Source organism: Rhinolophus sinicus, chromosome 7 (assembly GCF_057876585.1).
Source record: "Rhinolophus sinicus isolate RSI-liver-muscle chromosome 7, RSI-T2T, whole genome shotgun sequence".
NCBI lineage: Eukaryota > Metazoa > Chordata > Mammalia > Chiroptera > Rhinolophidae > Rhinolophus > Rhinolophus sinicus.
Window position 1 is genome coordinate 36,003,023 of NC_142507.1, and position 22,856 is coordinate 36,025,878.

Below are 22,856 nucleotides of genomic sequence, written 5' to 3' on the forward strand. Positions count from 1 at the left end.
TCCTAGTAAATGACTGCAGGAATCATAGAATTTAAAGATGCAGTCATCAACTATATTTCTTCACATAAATGAGATGAGAAAGCTTATGTATATTTAAAAGTAATTTATTGAGAAGATCTTTTTATAAAAATCCTATTAGATAATTAAAAAAAATCTGGCTTTTACTTTTTTAGTGGTAGATTGTCACTTATAAATAGTATGGAGAAATAAATACTGAATATATGGGAGCACAAATAGTAGAAATGACATGGCAAATAATAACAGTATGTGTTAACATTGAGGTACTTCAAATACTTTTCATAAATTCTCAAATCCTAGATTAAGGGAAAAATGCCTAAAATATGAAAATATTTAGTTCCATTAGCTATTCCACTGTCTGATCACTAATAAAGTTGTTTTGACAAGGTCCCATATAACATTTATATGACAGTTCAGCAGCTCTGTAAAACAAAGATTTGCATTATAGAAAAGCAAATGAATTTTAAATAGATTGGCATAGTTATTCATGACATTTTGAAGCCTCAAAGGAACTTAACAAAGAGCACCATAATGTATAATCATATTTGCCTTGGCAAGAAACCAAGGGATTGTTTTGCTGTTGCTATGACACTAATGTATGCAATATTTTATACTATAGTATTTTCTGCCACACGTGCTATGTATGACAGATACAATCTGTATAAACCTTTAATTCACAAAATACATCTATAGGAATATCCTAGTCTGAAATAAAACAAAAATCCTATTAAGGGATCATTATTCTTGCAGGAGGGAACTACATTGTGTTAAGCATCTACTGTGTGCCAAGAAGTTTGTAGTTTGTTAATTCCAACAATTACTCTATAAGGGAACCATTATTGTATCTATTATTCAGGTATGGAGAAGAGGAGGAATTTGTCTAATTCCACCTAGCTATTATGTAGCCAAAGCAGGCTTCAAACCTGGGACTGGGAGCCAAGCTGAGCGCTGCAAAAGGCTGCCTCTCCATGCCCCACCCTGCCCTGCTCCATCTAAATTTAGCCCAGGCTTCTCCTTGATCCCAGTGACTTTATAATATGCAAAACATTCAATGTGAAGGTCAGTGCATTTGTTTCCATGGGTCATTGTGAGCTCCCTTACAATTTTCCTACCCATATAATTTTCCTTTACAGTTCCCATGGGAATTAAACATGGTTATGTCCATCTGTAATAGTAAACATTCACTATGGACGTTCCAGATTTGGACACCTGTCACCACTGATTACCACTTTCATTCATGTGATATTTCTATCAGTCAGGGAGTGCTTTTACATGTCTGGACTTCTTTGGGAAGAACAGGTAGGTGAAAAAGCCCCTTCTCTGAAATATAAAACTGCAACATTGTAAATTATTCCTAGCATTACCTTCCCTTTCTTGTCATTGGCAAGAGAGAATTCCCTTTGGGTCAACTGATTAGATCACATAAACCTAAATAAAAATAATGCCTAGGTTTAAATGGAAAAAAATTATTTTCTCAAAAAGCATTTTCTACACCTGGCTCTAACCACTAAGTTAGCTCTCAAAGTCATCCCAATTAGCCATAGTGGCTATAGAGGCCTGTTCTAATTACCTTAATAAAACTATGTAGATATTCCTCTAAGATCAATTGGGAATATTCAATTTTCTATCAAAACCCATTGATTCTTATATTTATTTTTAAATAGTTTTGTTCCCTTGCCAGATAAAAATGTCCCTTTCCATAGATTTTCTGTATGACATCAGTTAAAAATGATAATGCAAACACATACATTATTTGCAGGAGCTTACCTATACAAATTTGAATGCCAGCATTCTGCCTTAGAGTGAGGACAAGAAGGGGGCAAGAGAGAAAGGACAACAGTGCTCAGTGCTTTGTTGTTGCAAAGCATGTGGCCTGACCCAGGAGAATCCCTAGAAGGAATGTCAATGTACTCCTTATGCACTAGTTACAGACAAGAGAAATCTCTGGAGGACAGGAAAATGCCATAGATGAAAGGTCAGAATGCTTCTTGGGGTGGGGGTATAGTTTTCTTAGTGACACCTTGGCTAGCAGTTAAGCCTTTTTCCATGGTAAATCATTGAGAGTTTAGATAACCCCCGCTGTAGACTGAATGCTTACGCCTCCCTCCCGTTCATATGTTGAAACCTAACCCCCAATGTGATGATATTAGAAGGTGGGGCCTTTGGGAGGTGATTAGGTCATGAGAGTGGAGCCCATATGAATGGGATTGGTGCTCTTATAAACGTGACTGGGGAGAGCTCCCTCACAGCTTCTGCCCTAGGAAGACACAGGGAGAAGTTCGCCATCTCTGAACCGAGAAGAGGGCCCTCACCAGATTGCTGGCACTTTGATCTTGGGTTTCCCAGCCTCTGGAACTGTAAGAAATAAATTCCTACTGTTTGTAACCCATCCAGTCTATGGTACTTTGTTACAGCAGCCCAAATGGACTAAGACAGTGCCTCTGATCAGAATTAACACCTGACTAAAAACAGAGGTGATGCTTGCTCCGTCAAATGGTGTGAGGAGGCTGCATTGACACCTAGTCCTCCTCACCCTCATCATTGATCTGGATTTTCACAACCGTCTCCCAACTTGGTTTCTATTTTGTTTTGTTTTGCTTCAGTGTTGCTCTCCTTCAACTTATTCTCCATTCTGAAGATGCCATTTCCTTCCTTACACTCTTTCGTGGCTCCCCATTTGCTTACAATGTAAGCACCAACTTCATCGTGCTGCATCAGACCCTCCATGAATTGTCATTAAAAGTGACAGAGAATACTTCTCCATATACTTATTTCTCATTTGCTTTTGATCTCTAATGATTTGCCTATTCATGAACTTTGCCCTTTTCACAACTAGGATGCTTTATATATTAGACATCAACCCTTTGATCAGTGTGTTTATATTTTACACTTTGTCAATGGCCTTTTATAAATTGTTTTAAACTACTCTCAACAACTTTTCTTTTAAAAAATGCTTGAGCCTATGTTTTCCTAGTTAGTAATGCCAAGAATGAAACATGATATTGAGTCCCTCCAGTAAAAGGTCTGGAAATTATCACACTTTTTACACTTTTGTTGGTATTATCTACAATGTCTCACTTTATCATTGCTCTATTATTTTCTTTTGTCACATATCTTTTTTAATTTTATAATTTTACACTCTTTCTGTTACTGTATTTACCACAGTCAATTCTAATTAATTCTATATTTAAATGGTTTCCATTCTTTCTGCCAATTCAGTCATATCATGACTTTTCCCAATTTGAGAGCTCTAGATACTGGTATTGCTCAGTGAGCTGGTAAACATCTTCTGGTCCATTTCACAAGTAGCATAATTCCTGAATACTTACATAGGTGGTATTTTATGGATATCTTAATGCTTAAATGACCTAATGGATGGCAATAGAATTTTTATGTCACACACTGTTTCCTTAAAAATTCGGAAGACATTACTCCAATCTGGCATTTAGTGTTGTGTAGGGAGAAGTCTGAGGCCAGCATGCTGTCAGCCTTAGGTAATGTACTCGCTGTGTATGTGTGAGTGTCCACTAGGTATACTATGGTACAACTTCAAAAGCTCAGTGACTTCCAACAATGAACACCCGTTTCTTTCTCATCCTACATGTTGGTAGTCAGGTATGAGGGATCTACTCCAGGCTACAGGCTGGGTGCCAGTCTGCTTCTAGAGGGAGCAGCCCCTATCTGGAACGTGGTCTTGTCTTGGAAGAAGGTCCAGGGGTCTTGTCCTGGAATAAGGTTGGCAGAAAGTCATGATCTACGTTTCTGATTCATGGGATATAAATCAGGTTAATTCACACGTTATTGACCAAATCCAAAATGAATGGAGCAGGAAGGATACTACTCTGCCTAAGAAAGGAGGTAGTTAATAATTGGGAACAATAATACCATCTACCACAATATTTATAGGATCCTCTCTTCAATATGGAAATTCGAACACTTCACCGAGAGATATCTGAGTTCTAGAATGTATTTTAATTTTACTTTGTATCCAGTTAACCCTTCTAAAGATTCAGATGTTTGTTTAGAAGAAAAGTTTCTTTAAAGTATATCTCTGAATATTTCTATAGCTCATTTGTCCTCTTCTTTAGGATCTACAGTGTTTCATATGTTAGATTTCTCAGGTCGATTTTATTTTCTTGTTCTTTTACTGACAAAACATATGCTAAAACCTGTCCTTCATATAACTGGTTTGACTTTATCCCATGTGGATTTTGTACTTTATGGTTTCTAGTATTAGTTTTATTCCTGCCATGACATTCGTTTTCTTACAACAGTTTCCTAATTGTGCCAGTGTGCCAGCTATCTATCTTACCTCTCATTTCACATATTTCCTTTAATTTCCTGGACAGTGGAAAAAAGATGCTATCCTTCATAAATTTAGTTAAATTTCTGGTCATTAATCTTTTTTCCAGAAACATTTTCTAACTCTTGAAATATGTCTCTCTCTCTTCTGTGTCATGAAATCAGTTTAAATAATTTATGTAATTGTTCTGATTATTTATACTTGAATCAAGATAGATTTAGCTCAGTTTATTTTCCTAAAATGAGTGGGAGAAGATTCATCAAAGATCCCTTAACTGTTTTCATGAATAGTCAGGGAATCTTCCACTTAGATCTCAAGCTGAAGAGTTGAAGGATGTAGTTTTATAACATCTTTTTTTTTTATTAATTTCAGGTGCACAAGACAAAGTAATACTTAAGACGTTTATCATTAAATCCCTCACACTGTGTGAACCCCCCTCCCCCATCCACTATCCCTCTGACATCGCACACAGCCATTACATTTCCACTGTCTCTATTCCTAATGCTGTATTCCGCTTCTTGTAAGTATATATATACATATATACACACACACATATATATATACATATATATGTATAAATATATATAAATATATATAAATATATATATAAATATATATATAAATATATATATATATATATATATATATATATATATATATATATATATATAATTATAGTTGGCATTCATTATTGTTCAGCTTCAGATTCAGGTGTACAGTGCAGTGATCAGGCATCTACATCATCCCTGAGGTGGTCTCCCAAATGGGACACGTGTCCACCAGATACCTTACAAAATCTTTACAACATTATTGATTATGTTCTCCAAATTAATTTTCAAAACCCCGTGGCCATCTTGTGGTTACCGACTGTTTTCTAATCTCATCACCTTCCCCCTTATCCCCACCCCCCCGCCCCTCTAGCAACCCTCAGTTTTTCCTCCATGTTTCCAAAACTGTTTCTGATTAGTTCATTCACTTATTCTTTTCTTTAGATTCCACATATAAATGAGATCATATGGTATTTGTCTTTCTCTGTCTGACTTATTTCACTTAACATAATGTTCTCTAGGTCCATCCATGTTGTTGCAAATGGTATGATTTCTTTCTTCTTTATGGCTGGGTAATAACTCCATTGTAAAAATGTACCACAGTTTCTTAATCCAGTCATCTACCGATGGGCATTTCGGTTGTTTCCACGTCTTGGCTATTGTGTATAGTGCTGCAATAAACAGGAGCGCATAAAGATTTTTGAACTGGAGTTTTGGATTTCTCCGGATAGATACCTAGGAGTGGAATTGCTGGATCATAAGGTAGTTCCATTTTCAGATTTTTGAGATACCTCCATACTGTTGCACCAGCACTTGTTGTTTGTTGATTTATTGATGATAGCCATTTTGACTGGGGTGAGATGGTATCTCATTGTGGTTTTTATTTGCATTTCTCTGATGGTTAGTGAGGTTGAGCATTTCTTCATATGTCTGTTTGCCATCTGTATGTCCTTTTTAGAAAAATGTCTCTTCATGTCCTCTGCCCATTTTTTAATTGGGTTGTTTGTTTTTTTGGAGTTGAGTTGAGTGAGTTTTTTATAAATTTGTGATATTAACCCCTTATCAGATATATCATTGGCAAATATCTTTTCCCATTCAGTAGGATCCCTTTTTGTTTTATTGATGGTTTCCTTTGCTGTGAAAAATCTTTTTAGTTTGATGTAATCCCACATGTTTATTTTTTTGTCTTACTTCCCTCGCGCGAGGGGATATATCAGTAAAAATCTTACTCTGGGTAATATCTGTGAAGTTTCTTCCTATATTTTCTTCTAGGAATTTTATGGTTTCAGATCTTACATTTAAGTCTTTAAGCCATTTTGAATTTATTTTTATATATGGTGTAAGGAAGGAGGTGGTCCAGCTTCATTTTTTTGCATGTGTCTGTCCAGGTTTCCCAGCACCATTTATTGAATAGACTGTCTTTACCCCACCATACATTCTTGCTTCCATTGTCGTAGATTAAATGGCCATATAGGCATGGATCTATTCCTGGACTCTTTATTCTGTTCCATTGATCTATGTATCTGTTTTTATGCCAGTACCATGCTGTTTTGATTACTGTAGCCTTGTAGTATAATTTAATGTCAGGTATTGTTATACCTCCTACTTTGTTCTTATTTCTCAAGATTGCTGAGGCTATCTGGGGTCTTTTATGGTCCCATATAAATTTTAGGATGATATGTTCTATTTCTGTGAAAAACATCATTGGTAGTTTGATAGGAATTGCGTTGAATATGTATATTGCCTTAGGCAGTATGGACATTTTAACTAAATTAATTCTTCCTATCCATGAACATGGTATGTGTTTCCAACTATTTGTATCTTCTTTCATTTCTTTCTTCAGTGTCTTATAATTTTCTGAGTACAGATCTTTTACTTCTTTGGTTAAATTTATTCCCAGGTATTTTATAGTCTTTGGAGCAATTGTAAATGGGATTGCTTTTTTAATTTCTCCTTCTGATGTTTTATTATTGGTATATACAAATGCAACTGATTTCTGAATATTAATTTTGTATCCTGCTACTTTACTAAATTCATCTATCAGCTCTAATAGTTTCTTGGTGGAATGTTTAGGGTTCCCTATATATAGTATCATATCATCTGCATATAATGACAATTTTACTTCCTCCTTACCGATTTGGATGCCTTTTATTTCTTTTTCTTGTCTGATTGCTGTGGCTAGAACTTCCAGCACTATGTTGACTAGAAGTGGAGGAAGTGGGCAACCTTGTCTGGTTCCTGATCTTAAGGGGAATGGTTTTAGCTTTTCCCCATTGAGTATGATGTTAGCTGTGGGTTTATCATATATGGCCTTTATTATGTTAATATATGATCCCTCTATTCCCACGTTCTTAAGGGTTTTTATCATAAATCACTGCTGGATTTTATCAAATGCTTTTTCTGCATCTATTGATATGATCATGTGATTTTTATTTTTCATTTTGTTAATGTGGTGTATCACATTAATTGATTTACGGATGTTGAACCACCCTTGCATGCCAGGGAAGAATCCCACTTGATCATGGTGTATGATCTTTTTAATGTATTGCTGAATTCTGTTCACTAATATTTTGTTGAGGATTTTTGCATCTATATTCATTAGCGACACTGGCCTGTAGTTTTCTTTTTTTGTGGTGTCTTTATCTGATGTTGGGATCAGGGTGATAGTGGCTTCGTAAAAAGTGTTTGGGAGTCTTCCCTCCTTCTGGATTTTTTGGAAGAGCTTGAGGAGAATAGGTGATAATTCTTTTTTGAACATTTTGCAAAATTCAGCTGTAAAGCCATCTGGTCCAGGGCTTTTGTTTGTTGGGAGATTGTTGATTACTGATTCAATTTCTCTGGTGGTAATCAGTCAATTCAGGTTTTCTGTTTCTTCTTGAGTTAGCCTTGGAAGGTTGTACGCCTCTAGAAAATTGTCCATTTCTTCCAGATTGTCAAATTTGTGGGCATAGTTGCTCATAGTAATTTCTTGAATTTTTTTGTATTTCTGCGGTGTCTGTTGTCACTTCTCCTCTCTCATTTCTGATTTTATTAATTTGGGTCCTCTCTCTATTTTTTAAATGAGTCTGGCTAAAGGTTTGTCAATTTTGTTTATCTTCTTTAAGAACCAACTCTTGGATTCATTGATCTTTTGTATTGTTTTTTCTGGTTTCTATTTCATTTATTTCCACGCTGATCTTTATTATCTCTATCCTTGTACTCCCTTTGGGCTTATTTTGCTGTTCTTTTTCCAGATTCCCTTAAGTGTGAAGATAAACTGTTGATTAGTGATGTTTCTTGTTTCTTTAGGTAGGCCTGCAATGCTATGAATTTCCCTCTTAGGACTGATTTCGCGGCATCCCATAGATTTTGGGTCATCGTGTTTTTATTTTCGTTTGTCTTGAGATATCTTTTGATTTCTTCCTTGATCTCCTGCTTGACCCATTCATTATTTAGTAACATGTTATTCAGCCTCCATGAATTTGTGTGTCTTCCAGTTTTTCTCCTGTAGTTCATTTCTAATTGCAACTGTGGTCAGAGAAGACAATTGGTATGATTTCAATTTTCTTAAATTTATCAAGACTTCTTTTGTGGCCTAACATATGGTCTATCTTGGAAAATGTTCCATGTGCACTTGAGAAGAACATGTATTCTGCAGCACTGGGGTGAAATGCTCTGAAAATATCGATTAAATCCAAGTGGTCCAATGTATCATTTAAGGCTGTTGTTTCCACATTGATTTTCGGTCTGGAAGACTTGTCCCTTATTGTCAGAGGTGTGTTGAAGTCCCCTACTATGATAGTGTTACTGTTGATCTTTGTCTTTATGCCAGTCAATATCTGTTTTATATATTTAGGTGCTTCTATGTTGGGTGCATAGATGTTTACTAGGGTTATGTCCTCTTGTCGGATCGATCCCTTTATTATTATACAGTGCCCATCTTTGTCTTTTAATATGTTCTTCATTTTAAAGTCTATTTTGTCAGATATAAGTATTGCAACTCCAGTTTTTTTCTCATTTCCATTTGCATGAAATATCTTACTCCAACCTTTCACTTTCAGCCTGTGTGTGTCTTTTGATCTGAGAGGAGTCTCTTGTATACAACATATACAAGGTTCTTGCTTTCTTATCCACTCAGCCACCCTATGTCTCTTGATTGGAGCATTTAATCCATTTACATTTAAAGTGATTATTGATAGGTACATAGTTATTGCCATTTTTAAATTTGTAGTTAGATTGTTTTCATCTTTCTTCTATTTACAGAAATCCTTTTAGTATTTCTTGCAATGCTGGCTTGGTGGTAACAAATTCCTTTAGCTTATTCTTTTCTGGGAAGCTCTTTATCTCTCCATCAACTTTAAATGATAGCCTTGCTGGATAAAGCAATCTAGGTTGTAGGCCTTTGTTTTCCATCACTTTGAGTAGCTCATGCCACTCCCTCCTAGCCTTCAATGTTTCTGTAGAAAAGTCATTTGATAGTCTTATGGGAGTTCCCTCGTATGTAACCCTCTGTCTTTCTCTTGCTGCTTTTAGGATTCTCTCTTTGTCTTTAACCTTTGCCATTTTAACTATAATGTGTCTTGGTGTGGACCTGTTTGGGTTTATCCTGGTTGGAACTCTCTGCACTTCCTGAGCTTGCATGTTGGTTTCCTTCATCAGGTTAGGGAAGTTTTTGGACATTATTACTTCAAATATGTTCTCAATCCCTTGTTTCCTCCTCTCTTCACCTTCTGGTATTCCTACGATGCACATGTTGTTGTGCTTGATGTTATCCCAGAGCTCTCTTAAACCATCTTCATTGTTTTTTATTTTTTTTTTCTTTCTGTTGTTCTATTTGGGTGATCTCTGCTAACTTGTCTTCTAAGTCGCTGATTTGATCCTCTGCTTCATCTAACCTGCTGTTAATTCCTTCAAGTGAGTTCTTTATTTTGGTAATTGTGTTCTTTAGTTCTAACTGGTTGTTCATTATGATTTCTCTGTCCTTCTTTGTGTCGTCACTAAGCTCCTTAAACATTCTTATCATCAGTGTTCTGAACTCTGTCTCTGATAGGTTGGTTACCTCTGTTTCATTTGATTCCATTTCTGGAGGTTTCTTCTGTTCTTTTATTTGGGACATGTTTCTTTGTTTCCCCATTCTGGCTGACTCTCTGTGTTTGCTTCGATGTATTAGGTAGATCCCCTAGAGTTCTTAGTTCTTGCTGGGTTATCTTATGTAGTATGTGTCCTTTATATTTGACTTGCACTACTTCGTTCTTCTCCTCTGCGTGTGCTCCAGAAGAGACTCTTGTGTTGTATATATTGTCCTGTTAAAGAAGATCTTTAATTGCTTTTCGCTTGTGAGTAGGTGGAGTTAACTCCTAGGCTGACTAGTTGTGAGACTTGGCTCTGCCCACCACAGGGTGTTCTGCTGCATGAGGGTTGACTGCTTAAATGTGGTTTGGCTTCTAGGGGCTCTTGTGCCTGTAGAGAATTCCCTCTGGGTGTGTCACTTGTAGGTCAAACCAGGTAGTACTCTTGTTTGGTCTGGAGTTGGCCTCTGGGTATGTTGAATCTTGTGCCTCTTAAGCTGGGCCCTCCTAGGGCAATTTCAGAACAAAGCAAATCACCAAGCACAACAACAACAACAACAACAACAAAGAAAAAATCAAATACATTCACATGTAAAAACAACCGACCACCCCCACTCAACACAGGCAAAGATATCAAACATATAAAGACAAAACAAAACAAAACAAAACGCAGCGCCAGTCTTGGCTTAAGCCCACCAAGTAATCTCCAGGTTGTCCTCTGCTGTGCCAAAGAGTCCCCTGTGTATTGTGCAGGCAGAGCTGGTCACCTGGTGCCCAGAGTGACGTTGGGACTGCAGATTTAGATGCGTGGGGCTGAGGGGTCTGGATGGTAGTTTTTAAAAGGCAGTGCTGTTTCTATCCTTGCCTGCACATATGTGTACTGAGCATAGCACCACCAGCCCTGTGTCCAGTTCTCCTGAGTCTTAGGGCACTTCCTCCGTGTGTGTGTGTGTGTGTGTGTGTGTGTGTGTGTGTGTGTGGCAGGCGGGAGATTTCTGAGCTGCTGAAAGCCCAGAGCTGCGTCTGCTGCCTACTGCTGATCCCTGCCAGTGCCTCTGCAGTTGTAATTGCCCTGCCCTAGGCAGGCCAGAAAGAGTGGGGGCTGGGGATGGAGGGGTCTTCTCTCTCCCAGCCCAGCCATGTCACACTCTTCCCGCAGGCCAGAAAAGGTGGTGGCTGGGGGTGGAGGAGTCTCTTCTCTCCTAGCCCAGCAAATATCACAGTCTTCCCAGCCTCTTCCCTGGGTCAGAGCTGCACGGCAGTCTTCCCAGAGCCTGAGCACTAAGGCTCCTCTGTAATCTGACACTACTCCTCAGTTCAGGGGCCAGTTTAAGTCTCTGGAAGGGTGGGGGTAGGATTGGAAGAGCGTGGGGGGGAGCGGCCCATGTATGGAGTTTGTGTCCTTTGTCTGGCCTAGGACCCAACTGGAGGTATCAGCTGAGGTTATTGCCTCAAATGCTGGATATGCTGCCCCCTCGGCGGGAGAGATCAGCTATGAGACACAGGGAAAGAGCCCACCTCCTGGCTTTTGTGTTCTCTGTGCCATCCTGGGATCCCCAGCGTCTCTGCAGCTGCGGATGCGGGAGGCGTTTCCACCACCGCAGATGCGGGCCGCGTCTCCACTCCGCTTTCTTCCCTCTTCCCCGCTCGCCCAATTTGCACACCTTCAAGTAATCCTTACACGAGTCTCTTAGCTGTTCTGTGTGATGAACAGAGAATCCTTTGATGGGTTATGGATGTCCCATTTGTGATAAGATCCGGAGAACTAAAAAGTGAGCCCCGCTATCGTCATTCCTATGACCTCACCTATAACGTCATTTTGATGATTTACCAGCCTGAGTAGAGTGGGAGAAAAAGCTGGGGCCATGGGTATTTCCAAGATCATTTTGTTTTTACATAGTTTCATTTCTATGGCTGTTGAAACATCAGCAGGACTGCTGTTCTGTTCAGCCCAACCTCTACTTCCGGAAAAATGGTGTAGTCCTTTGAGGCAGCTTTTTTTTCTTTTCTTTTCTTGTTTATTTTTTATTATTTTTTATTATTTTTTTTAATGATGGTAACTCCCATCCCATTGTATGATACCCATTCAGTTGAGAAAAGGGTTCCTTCATCTGGCATGAACCTGTATTAATGAGAAGCCTAATCAGAGGAAAGCTTCTTGTCTGAAGCTTCCTTTGGGTGAGTATTTGGGTATTTGCTAACCCTGTCTCAAAATGGTGCTGTTCCAAAGAGCTGAATTGTGCTCTAAATAGAATAGACTCCCCATTCTCTCAGAGGCTGTTCCTATCTCTCATCCTCACTCTTTGAAATGTTGGGGTATTACTGGGATCCTATAGGATTTTAGCCACTTCTGCCACATTGAACTTCTTTATTGGCAGAGAAAGATTTTAATTGTTCTAGGTGACATCCTTCAAAATGGATCTATTTATAGTATATCTAGTAGACATGCCTAAAATTTTACTCTCATCTACGTTTTGCTATTAGCGACACAGCTATTAAGATATTAACTCCTACTTACTCTTGCGATCATAGGAGACTAAAGATAATGAACATGTAAATGTTTCCATCTCTACTCCCTAGAAGGAGAGTCAGATTTTTGTTTCTTAGCCTCCCAAGAGTAATTACTACTGTCTTTGTATATTTAGAGACAGCCTGAAGCTTTTGTTTGGGATGCATGGACCCTTGAAGGCAGGAGCCAGAAAACGATGAATTTGAAAAGAAGTGCTGGTATGACCGATGAAGAAAGTTGGCTCCCTAAGGCCTCAGGTAGGTGGGAACTTTGTGGATCCTATAAATGAGAGGTATATATGTACAGCTCACGTGTAAGTCCCCAGAACAGATATGACCTGAAATGGGGATGGCTGCAGGTGTGCCATGGGAAACTGGACCCTGGGCATGACAGCATGAAGGCTTCGGAGATACAATCGAGGTTTCTATGTCCAATTTGGCAGAGAAAAATAAACCAAACACTTTCAAAAGGATTGTGTGAGTAATAAAGAAGGGGCACAGGGATTTAAATTACTTGAGGATTTTTTTCAAGGGATTTTGATCAATCTAAACATATCAGAAGTCAATATGAGGAAGTATAACCAGGACCTCCTTACAGAGCAGCTAAAGAAAGTTGAATAATGTTACATTATAATTATTTTAGTTACACAATTATTCACACAGTCTCATTATAGAAAGAAAAAGAGAAAAGGAAAGAAGGAAGTGAGCGGTGGAGGGAGGGAGAGGTGGAGGGAGGGAGGGAGGGAGGGAGGAAAGAAAGGAAGGAGGAAAGGGAGAAAGAGAGAAAGGAATAAAGTCAGATCCACTATCTTGGCTGCCTCCTTAGGTTTAAGTATTGCTCTCAGATAGGTGTCTGTAGGTCCCCCCTCCCACCACCAGCCACCACTTACATGCTCTTTTCTTACTAGAGAGAAACAGCTTGTGTGATATTTTGCATAACTGGCTTCACTACATACACACACCATTATATATATAAAATGATGTGTGTATATGTAATGAAGCCATATATATATATATATATATATATATATATATATATATATATCTTAACTAAAAAAAACTAAAAAACTTTACAATATGCATTGGAAAACTTTCCACATCTTGATTTACCTCATTTATTTTAACTGTTAAATAGAAACAGTAATTGGCAACGATTAAAGGCTTGTTGGTGTCATTGTTCTAAGTGCTTTACTATTATCTTACTGAGCTCTCATAACTATAATTCTATGAATAAGAAAACTGAGTCACAGGGCACTTAAGTCAAAATTGTCCAAAATCCCCAGTCAGTCTACCTCCCAAACCTATGAGCTGAAACACCACACTATAAAATATGCTGGATCCTATTGTATAATAGGAATGTACCATGATTGATTGACAAATCCACTGCTGAGACACATTCATTTTTCATAATGTGATATTACAAACAGCTATAATGAAGTAACTTATGAAGTAAACCTTGAGATATGATGGGCTAGTTTCCATGGATGATTATTTTCCTAAAACCAAATGTAATGAATGTTCATACTTACTCAGCTTTCAGAAAAGTGATGACTCTTCCTCATACATTATGGTAATTAACTATGTGATGTAGTCCCTATAATTAAGGGATAAATTGTTGACATAAAAATAATACCTGCATGCTGTAATTATTCTGTATCTTACAGTTTGTCAAACACGTACTTTGAACAAAAGAAGTTATAGAAGTACTTAACTTCTAAAAGAAACCCTTTGCCTTCTCCACACAAACTGACAACCAGAAAATGATAGCTTGGTATAGTAACGCTAAAACAATTGGCCATGCCCAAAGAACAAACTGTAACACTGAGCTCCCTTTCTCTCCTCAGAGGGCTAGCTCTAAAATCCAAGGTCACCCTCTAACTATCAGTTATAAAGACCAAAGTACTGGGAAGAATTTTGCATTCACTCATTTCCCATTGTGAACTATGATGAATAGCAATATATTTGCTCCAAATATTCCTTATTGCAAAAAGAAAAAGCTATTGTGGGCTTCCTTTATGTGATGGCCTTCCTCCCCTTCTGGCCCAGGAGCACTAATGCACGTCCTGTCAGCAGGAGAGCTCCAAAGGGAAGCCTGAGATGGGTTGACAGCTCCTCCACTCCTGATCCTGCTGTTGTCTGTGTGAGTGCGGGGAGCAGACCACACACTGTGCAGACAGTGTTCTACCTGGAGATAGGGGTGAAAAGAGTGGAGAGCAAAGTTGGAGCTCAGTATGACGTGTGTCGAGGCGGACAGAGGGGAGAATCGAGTAGGATTCAAATTAGCTTTAATTCCTAACTACCAGAGTGAAAACAAAGCACATGAATTTGTCATTAAAAAAAAAAAAATTGCTTCTTCTGCCGCTCCTGGTGCTGCTTGTGTGCTCCTTCAGTGCGGACCTGGTACCTCTTTTGTGAAGAGGCAGCTGAGGAGACTCCGGCGCTCGCCATGGCCGACGAAAAGCCCAAGGAAGGAGTCAAGACTGAAAACAACGATCATATTAATTTGAAGGTGGCGGGGCAGGATGGTTCTGTGGTGCAATTTAAGATTAAGAGGCATACACCACTTAGTAAACTAATGAAAGCGTATTGTGAACGACAGGGTTTGTCAATGAAGCAGATCAGATTCGGATTTGACGGGCAGCCAATCAATGAAACAGACACACCTGCACAGTTGGAAATGGAGGATGAAGATACAATTGATGTGTTTCAGCAGCAGACAGGAGGTGTCTACTAAAAAGGGAACTTGCTACTTTACTCCAGAACTCTGTTCCTCCTGACCAAGACAGTCTCAATTAGAAAACCACAGTTTGGTTCCACCACATCCTGACTACTACAGTATAGTTTTCTCTATTCTTTCATTTTCCCCTTCCCCATTCCTTTATTGTACATAAAGTAACGGATGTATGTGCATAGCATTTGCTTTTTTTTTTTTTAACTAAATGGCCAATGGTATGTTTTTATCGACATCAAATGGAGATGGGATGGGGAACAATACTGGCTCTGTGAAAATACCCCCTTTCTCCATTAGTGGCATGCTCAATTCAGCTCTTATCTTTATATTCCAGTAAATTATTTTGCTCTCATTGTTTAACAAAAAGAGAACAACATAAAAATCCTTGCATACCTTGTTCGATTGGAGAATTTTAATGTTTTTCATTTATCATTGTAAAACCAAGGACAATTTTATAACTTTTTTGTACATAGCTGTTACATGTAGGGAAATCTGTCTTTAAGTAGGGATAAATTACTCTAAAAGAAATGAATCCTAGATAGTTTTCCCTTTAAGTCAAGCGTCTTGTTGTTTAAATAAACTTCTTGTTTAAAAAAAAAAAAAGATTAATGAAAAGTTAATAAACTGATCTCTTGTAATCTATAGATTCTAATAGGATATTTTTGCTTTCATCTTCTAATATTTTAAAACTCACTGTAAATAAAAATGAAATAACAGAAAATCAACAGGAATTTTTAAATAATTTAATATATAGAATGGTAGAATAGTATATAAATACTTGGCAATGCTAGGAGGCTACTAAAGAACCTCTATGCAAATAAATATGTTAAAAAGCAGAAGACTGGTTATTGTTCAAATTAATTTCAAAGTTATATAAAATGAAGATCCTAATTGCTACCCTGACCATTTTCTTCAAAATAATGTTTAAGATGTCTTTCTAAATTCTACTGCTTTCTATCTTTATTTTTTAAGTTCAGCAAGATTTAATGTTGTACATATTATTCATTTTTAAATATATTTTATCACGTCATTATGTATCTTGAAATACTACATTGTATAAATTTTATTTGATGCTTATCAACAATGTGGCCTTTTATAAAATGCTTAACCCCTTGGAAATTCAGTTTTCTTCACTGTAAAGTAGGGAAATTTATTGTAATAGGCCATCAGCTAAGCTACTGCAGAAAAGAGAAGAAAGCTTTCCCACGGCTCAGAGAGGAAGGGAGTTTCTTTCTTTCTCAGAGACATCTAGGGTGCGTATGTGAACTGCTCCATAAGCCCATCCAAGAACCCAGGCTCTTAGGTGGATTAGTCATCTTTAAAACTTACGCATTACTCCAGTCATTATCTTTGCATTTGAGAAGGGAAGAAGAGGTAGAGAATATTCAGGACAAGAATCTTCAAAGAGATGAGCTAGAAGTTGCACTTACCCTCCTGCTTACATTACACTGGTTGAAACTTAGTTGTACGATCACTTCTAACTGCAATGGAAGCTGGGAAATATAGACTACAGCTGTAGTCATGGGTGTAGCTAACATTGGACTGGGGATTCAGTTGCTAAACGGAAGAAGTGGATAAGGGATACTGGTGGACTATTAGCAGTTTTTGCCACTATAATGATACCCAGCTTTGAAAACTTTTCTAAGAAATGAAATTTTACTTGTGAAGCATAGAAGTATTTTTGTGGAATTTATATAAGCAATCAGTGTGCTACTTGAACACACTGAATGATCATTAAACAGTAGTTATCATCATCATCATCATCACATCATCTAGTATCTCTATCCTCACCGGAATGCTTGAATTCTCTCTACTGTATCATTAATAATTCTTTTACTATAAACTCTATAGTAAAAGGAAATTTCATTCCTCTTAAGGCAGTCATTCCATGTTCAGAAAGTTTTTACTTCTGTCCAGACATTATTTATCTTCTTACACTTTCTTTTCTTTCACCCTAATTGTGATCTGAGGCCCGGCAGAACAAATCGCATCCCTCTGCCATACAACAGTCCTTCAGATGTTTGCGGAAAGTCATCGCTTCTTCCATGAGTTTTCTTCTCCTCTAGACTAACCATTTGTTGTTCGTTCTATAGTTTCTCATAATCCATGACTTTGAGTTCAGTCATCATCTTGGACAGTTATTTGCTCCTTTAACAAATATTTATTGAGTGCTGACTATTCTATTTTATCAACATCCACCTTAAAACTCTGTTGGCAGGGGCAGTACAAAGTTTTCCAAGTTGGTCTGGGCAGAGCAAATGACCATTCCTCTCATTCAGGATATCATTCTCCCTAAGCAGGACTTAAGATCATATTAACTCTCGGCAGCCGTATCCTGTTGTTCACACATACTGAATGGTTGCCTACTACACTCTCTGAGCCATTTTTGTTTTTACAGTTCACCAAGATGTATCCTACCCTACATAAATTTTTTTTTATACAAATACAAAGCACTTTTTAAATTATTTCTGGTTAATTGTTCATTGTAATCTCTCAAGAATTTTTATTCTTTCATCGAAATGTAAATTATCCCTCACAGATTCACACCATCTAAACCCGATTAGCATGTAATTGAACTCTTCATCTAAGATATTGATCAAATGTGGACATGGACGGGGCCGAACATAATTATTGATAACATAAACAGTCAAGTAACACATATTTTGTGTTATATATATTATATGCTATATTCTTAAAGTAAGCTAGAGAAAAGAAAACGTTATTAAGAAAATCATTAGGAAGAGAAAATACACTTATAGTATTTATTTTTTTAAAATCCGCATATAAGTGGACGTGTCTTATTCACGGGTCAACTGTAAGTGGAGCATGGAAGAAATGGAACATATTTTATGAAAAAAAAGCACATATGCTCAAGCAAAGCTATCTTACTGTTTTTCCTATGCACAGCATGCCTCTTCTAGAAGCTACGGCAAAGTACAGAATATACCCCATATACAGGTACTCAGCTTTTAGCACGAGGGATTCAAATAAATCTTTTATGATAAGCTTGATCTACCTTTTTCTAAGACAATGTCTTCAGTGACTAAATTCTTGTGAAATACCACGTTAGACTCTGAGCTTGTTTCAGTAAATCGAAAATGGCTGTGCAAATACTCTCAGGAATAATTATTCCTTTGCTCTAGGTAACAATTACATTTTAGAATTTAAATTATGCATCACCTGTACAGATGTTACCTTTTCCAAAGGACTTTCTACTCGAGGAATGCTGATCATTGGCATCTGCGCCAGATCATCCATGTGTATGTGCTCATTTTCTGATTGTCGTCCTTTGAAATTATTTACCACACACACGACCTAAGATTTCAGAAAACAAAATTACAGTTTGAAAGCATCTTTATGACGATGACCCTTTTGAGTAGCTTAATAAATCTAATCATAGCAACAAAGTATTAAAATTACTAAAATATTAAATGTGTATAACTTTACATCCAGATTTATCTTGTATAAATTTAAAATAGTTACTCCAATGCAAATGTGTTCAAGAAAATTCATCAATTAATATGTAGCTTAGTTAATAATGACAATTTTATTATTCCAAAATTTTCATTAAATTAGGTTATAGTCAATGCTCAAATCAATCAAAAAATAACATCATTACCTTATAAAACTTCATAGCAAACTAACCTTTCCCTAATGTGGCTAATCCACAACTTAATTTCAATGCTAATTATTTCCCATTGTTTTAAGATCATTACATTCATAATAAACCTTCTACAACTGGCACTCTCTAATTCAGCAGCATCCTTTTAATTAACCGAGTTTATTGTCTCATATTGTATCTCATATATACTTGGCCTTTCAACAATAGCTCACTGGGGCTACTACTGAAATAGAAGACCTTTTACAAAAAGGGAATTGACCCTTGTTTCAGTTGATTACATCCCGTAAGTAATAGAATTTGAACTAAACCAGAGGTTCTCATACACTAGAGTGCATACAAATAAAGTTCTGATACTGTTAAAAATGCACATTCCTAAACCATCCCCTAAAGATTATAATTTGATTGATGAAGGATGAGGCCTAGGAGTTGGCACTTTAAAAATGCATTCTAGAAGCTTCTGATGCAGGAGGATCATACTTTAAGAAATAGTGAATTAAACAACACAGGAAAATTACTATTATTTGCTTATATTAACTAGTAGGTAAGATATTCTTGGCCTTCTTTTTCTGCATTTTATATTCTATTATCAAATCAAAATATAGAACTCACTTGCAGTTAAAAAATAACATTCATTTTTTTAAATGCTTACTATATAATTACACAGTTACATTGTATATTTTCACAAATGCTCCACTGGAAAGTCTTCTTTAGTAAGGCTCATTACTGAACATTTTCAAAGGTCAATTAGATCTTGGTTATTCTCTAGTTTTTAAGTAAAATTTAAATAACTCTTATTGTTATTATTATATTACCTACTATAACATGACAAGCTATTATTGTTGTGGCTTAGCAAACTTAAACTACTCTGCCTGACTCTGTAATACGCACCGTTTTTGGAAGTGCTTTAAGAAATGCATTTGTATAAAATAACATCAAACAACTATCGTTCAACTAGTCTTTGTTTTGTATTTTCCTAAGTATAGGGATTCTGTTCTCTAACTTTAATGAAAATACACATGGAGCGATAGTGATAAACAAGAATATAATTCCTTGTTAGATTTAATAGGACAAACTTTGAGTGCAGTGGAAATTCAGAAAAAATGAGAGAACCATGTAATCAGGGACACTTCCTGGAAAAGTTGGAACTTATCTGAGAAAAATGTCAAGTGCATAAAGGATGTGATACAGTTGTCAAAGGTGAGGACAGTGATACCCAGAGCCCTCTCTGCACTACATACTCGACTGCACTTATTACGTATGGGATTTCACTTAACCCTCAAAAGAGCTCTGGAAGTAAATAAAACAGTTTCTCATCCATTCATACATCTATGCATCCATCTAATATTTCCTGAGAACCTCTTATGTACCAGACCCAATACTGGGTACAGATAATACAAAGCAAAATCTTGTCCATGAATAGCTTATCACATTCTAGTGGATTTCATAACAAAAACATTTAGAAAAAACAAAAATTTTATATGTGGTATATTAAAAGTGGAAACATGCTTTGGAGAAAAGTGAATAGGAAATGAGGAAAGGTGTCCTCAGAGAGAGAGAGCCATTTTAAATACAGTTCAGGGAAGGTCTCATTATTTTTGGAATAATGAGGGGCTAAGTGACTTGTTCAAGGTCACACAGCCAACATGTGGCAAAAGAAAGATTCAAATCTAGGTTTGTCTAACTCCTGGAACCCCCGTCTTGCTCCCTGACATATCATACACAGCGGAATGGGCTTTCCCACTGAAGTAAATGTGTACATTGGACAATCTGTTTGTGAGAAAAAGAACACTGACTGGATTTTAACTACCTGATTTTCGCTGTAAAGAGAGAGAGAAAAAAAATGGCTAGGAAGAGTACAGTCAGATTACTGAGGATACCAGAAGTCAAATGGAAGTGTATGGATTTAATACATCTGGAAAGTGGTTTTGGGGTTTTTGTTTCATTGTGTTATTAGCAATGAATTATGTTATAATGTGTATAGAAGCAGAATGGGAGGTATTTGGAGGACAGTCTAAAGGAGGCAGCTAAGAACCTATAGACATAATAGACGGAAGAAGCACTGATCTAAAATGGAAAGGTTATAGTCAGAACGGCAAAGAAATAAGACATGGAAGAAATATTTTTGTAGTGGAAATGAACGGGGACTAGATGAGTTACCAAGTGTGGGAAGTCAACCAGGAGAATGAGTCAAAGGCAAACACCAGATGCTGGTTCTGGGCGACCTCGGGCTGTGGATGCCTTTCATGGAGACAGACGCTTGCAGTAGGCTGGTCTTTGTTTCAGTTCAGAACAATTTTAGCGTTCTGAACACACTGCAAGATAATTGGAAACATCCCAGGATATTGCAAGCCAGGGCTGTAGTCACTGCTCAAAATAAATGTGCTACTTCGTTGCCTAAATGAGAAACCCGGGAATCATCAGAGATTGCTCCCTCTCCCCCTCCATCATCTCTACTTCCTGAACACCTCCCGACATCCTTCCTTCTCTCTGTGCCCACTGAGGCCCAATTTGTGCCTTGTTTCCCGGGTTTTGCGTAACTTGTCTCCTCCATCCTCACCTGGAGTTTTATTTTCCAGCAAACATATTTTCCAAACACAAATCTTACCATAAAGTGAAAGGGACTGAAAGGAAACAAATTATCATTTATGGGATTTATGTCAATCATCCATGTGGCCATTCACTGAACATACACTATATATTTCCTTTAACCTTTATAAGTCCTTATAATAATCCTTTAAGGGGTGTGGGGAGCCATGGTTTCTTGCAACCCTGAACCTTGCAGACTGGCTCGGTTTCTGCCCCCATAACATTGTCTCTGTCTTATCTGAGAGGCGCCTAACGGCTGCTGAGGAATGTGGTGGAAACGGCCAGTCTGCAAGGTTCAGGGTTGCAAGAAACCATGGCTCCCCACATCTCCCCCTTTTTTATTTTTCTTTTACTTTTCTTTTTCTTTTATTTTTCTTTTTCTTTATAAATCTTTTACTTTGACATAGAAGATACAAGGTCACTGAAACTCACAAAAGTAAATATCTCAAGGAGACAGAACCTACCAATTGTCCAGAAAGCCCTTAGTATTCTGTGTCCGGGAACTGGCCGTTTCCACCACATTCCTCAGCAGCCGTTAGGCGCCTCTCAGATAAGGCAGAGACAATGTTATGGGGGCAGAAACCGAGCCAGTCTGCAAGGTTCAGGGTTGCAAGAAACCATGGCTCCCCACAAAGGGGGTTATCATTCGCCTCATTTAAAGAGGCTCAGAACGGTTAGGCAAATTGCTTAATGGCAAAAACTGAGTACATCAAGAAGCTGGGATCGAACCAGGCTGTTTTTCTGTTTCAACCCAGGTGAACCCTGACAGTGGCTCCGAAATCATCTACATTTTAAAACAAAGGCCCAGATAATTCTCATCACATACAAGGCATTCACGATATTCCCCGTGTGCTTTTCCATTCCCTTCCTTGTCACTCGTGCTGGATGACAGGTACCATTCCAGGACACTAGGCTCCTTCATACACATGCTGTGCCCTGGGCTTAGAATACAGTAGGGGCTCCACACATGTTTATTTTATGGAGCATTTTGTGTTGCTTCTGTGCACTGTGCTCTTTGCTCCTCAGTCCTTATGCCCAGACCTAGACCTACCTGCTGTAAAACTTTTCAAGTTTATATGTCACCTGCACTCTCTGATTTGCCCCTAATCCCAGGAGAGTTGATCTCTTGAGTTTATATAACACTTATCATTACACTTAACCCTCTATAAAACCCTTTGTGTCTATCTTGTTGCAATACTGTGATTTACAAGAAAGGTATATTTGGTGATTTCAATGATCAAAATATATTCCTCATATATATTTGGTCTTCATCCCTCTTTCTGGCACATCGCTCCCAAAACCCTTGAAATTTCCTCTAAAGAGTGCAGTAAAGGTGTTTCTTGTTATGTTAATAAGGTGAATTTGGACCTAAGGACAAGGGCTGGTTGCCAGGAGAAGCAACCATGTGATTGGAGGGTTGGAACTTTCGGTCCCACCTCCAGACCTGCTGGAGGAGAGAAGGGCTGGAGAATGAACAGGCCGCCAATGGCCA

General features: G+C 37.7%; 1 protein-coding gene and 1 pseudogene across 4 annotated transcripts in view; one reads left to right on the forward strand and one right to left on the reverse strand.

Moving 5' to 3' along the window:
- PLPPR5 (phospholipid phosphatase related 5) overlaps positions 1 to 22,856 on the reverse strand; it is a 112,386-nt gene that overhangs the window by 10,583 nt on the left and 78,947 nt on the right. For 2 of the 4 annotated variants that reach the window (XM_019747040.3, XM_019747043.3), the window contains exon 5: positions 18,352 to 18,471. In XM_019747040.3, the coding sequence (XP_019602599.1) occupies positions 18,352 to 18,471 (120 nt within the window). Of the gene's footprint in view, positions 1 to 18,336; positions 18,472 to 22,856 lie in introns of all 4 variants that reach the window. The other 2 variants (XM_019747039.3, XM_019747041.3) reach the window with 1 other exon arrangement.
- On the forward strand, positions 14,758 to 15,335 carry LOC109455468 (small ubiquitin-related modifier 2 pseudogene; annotated as a pseudogene).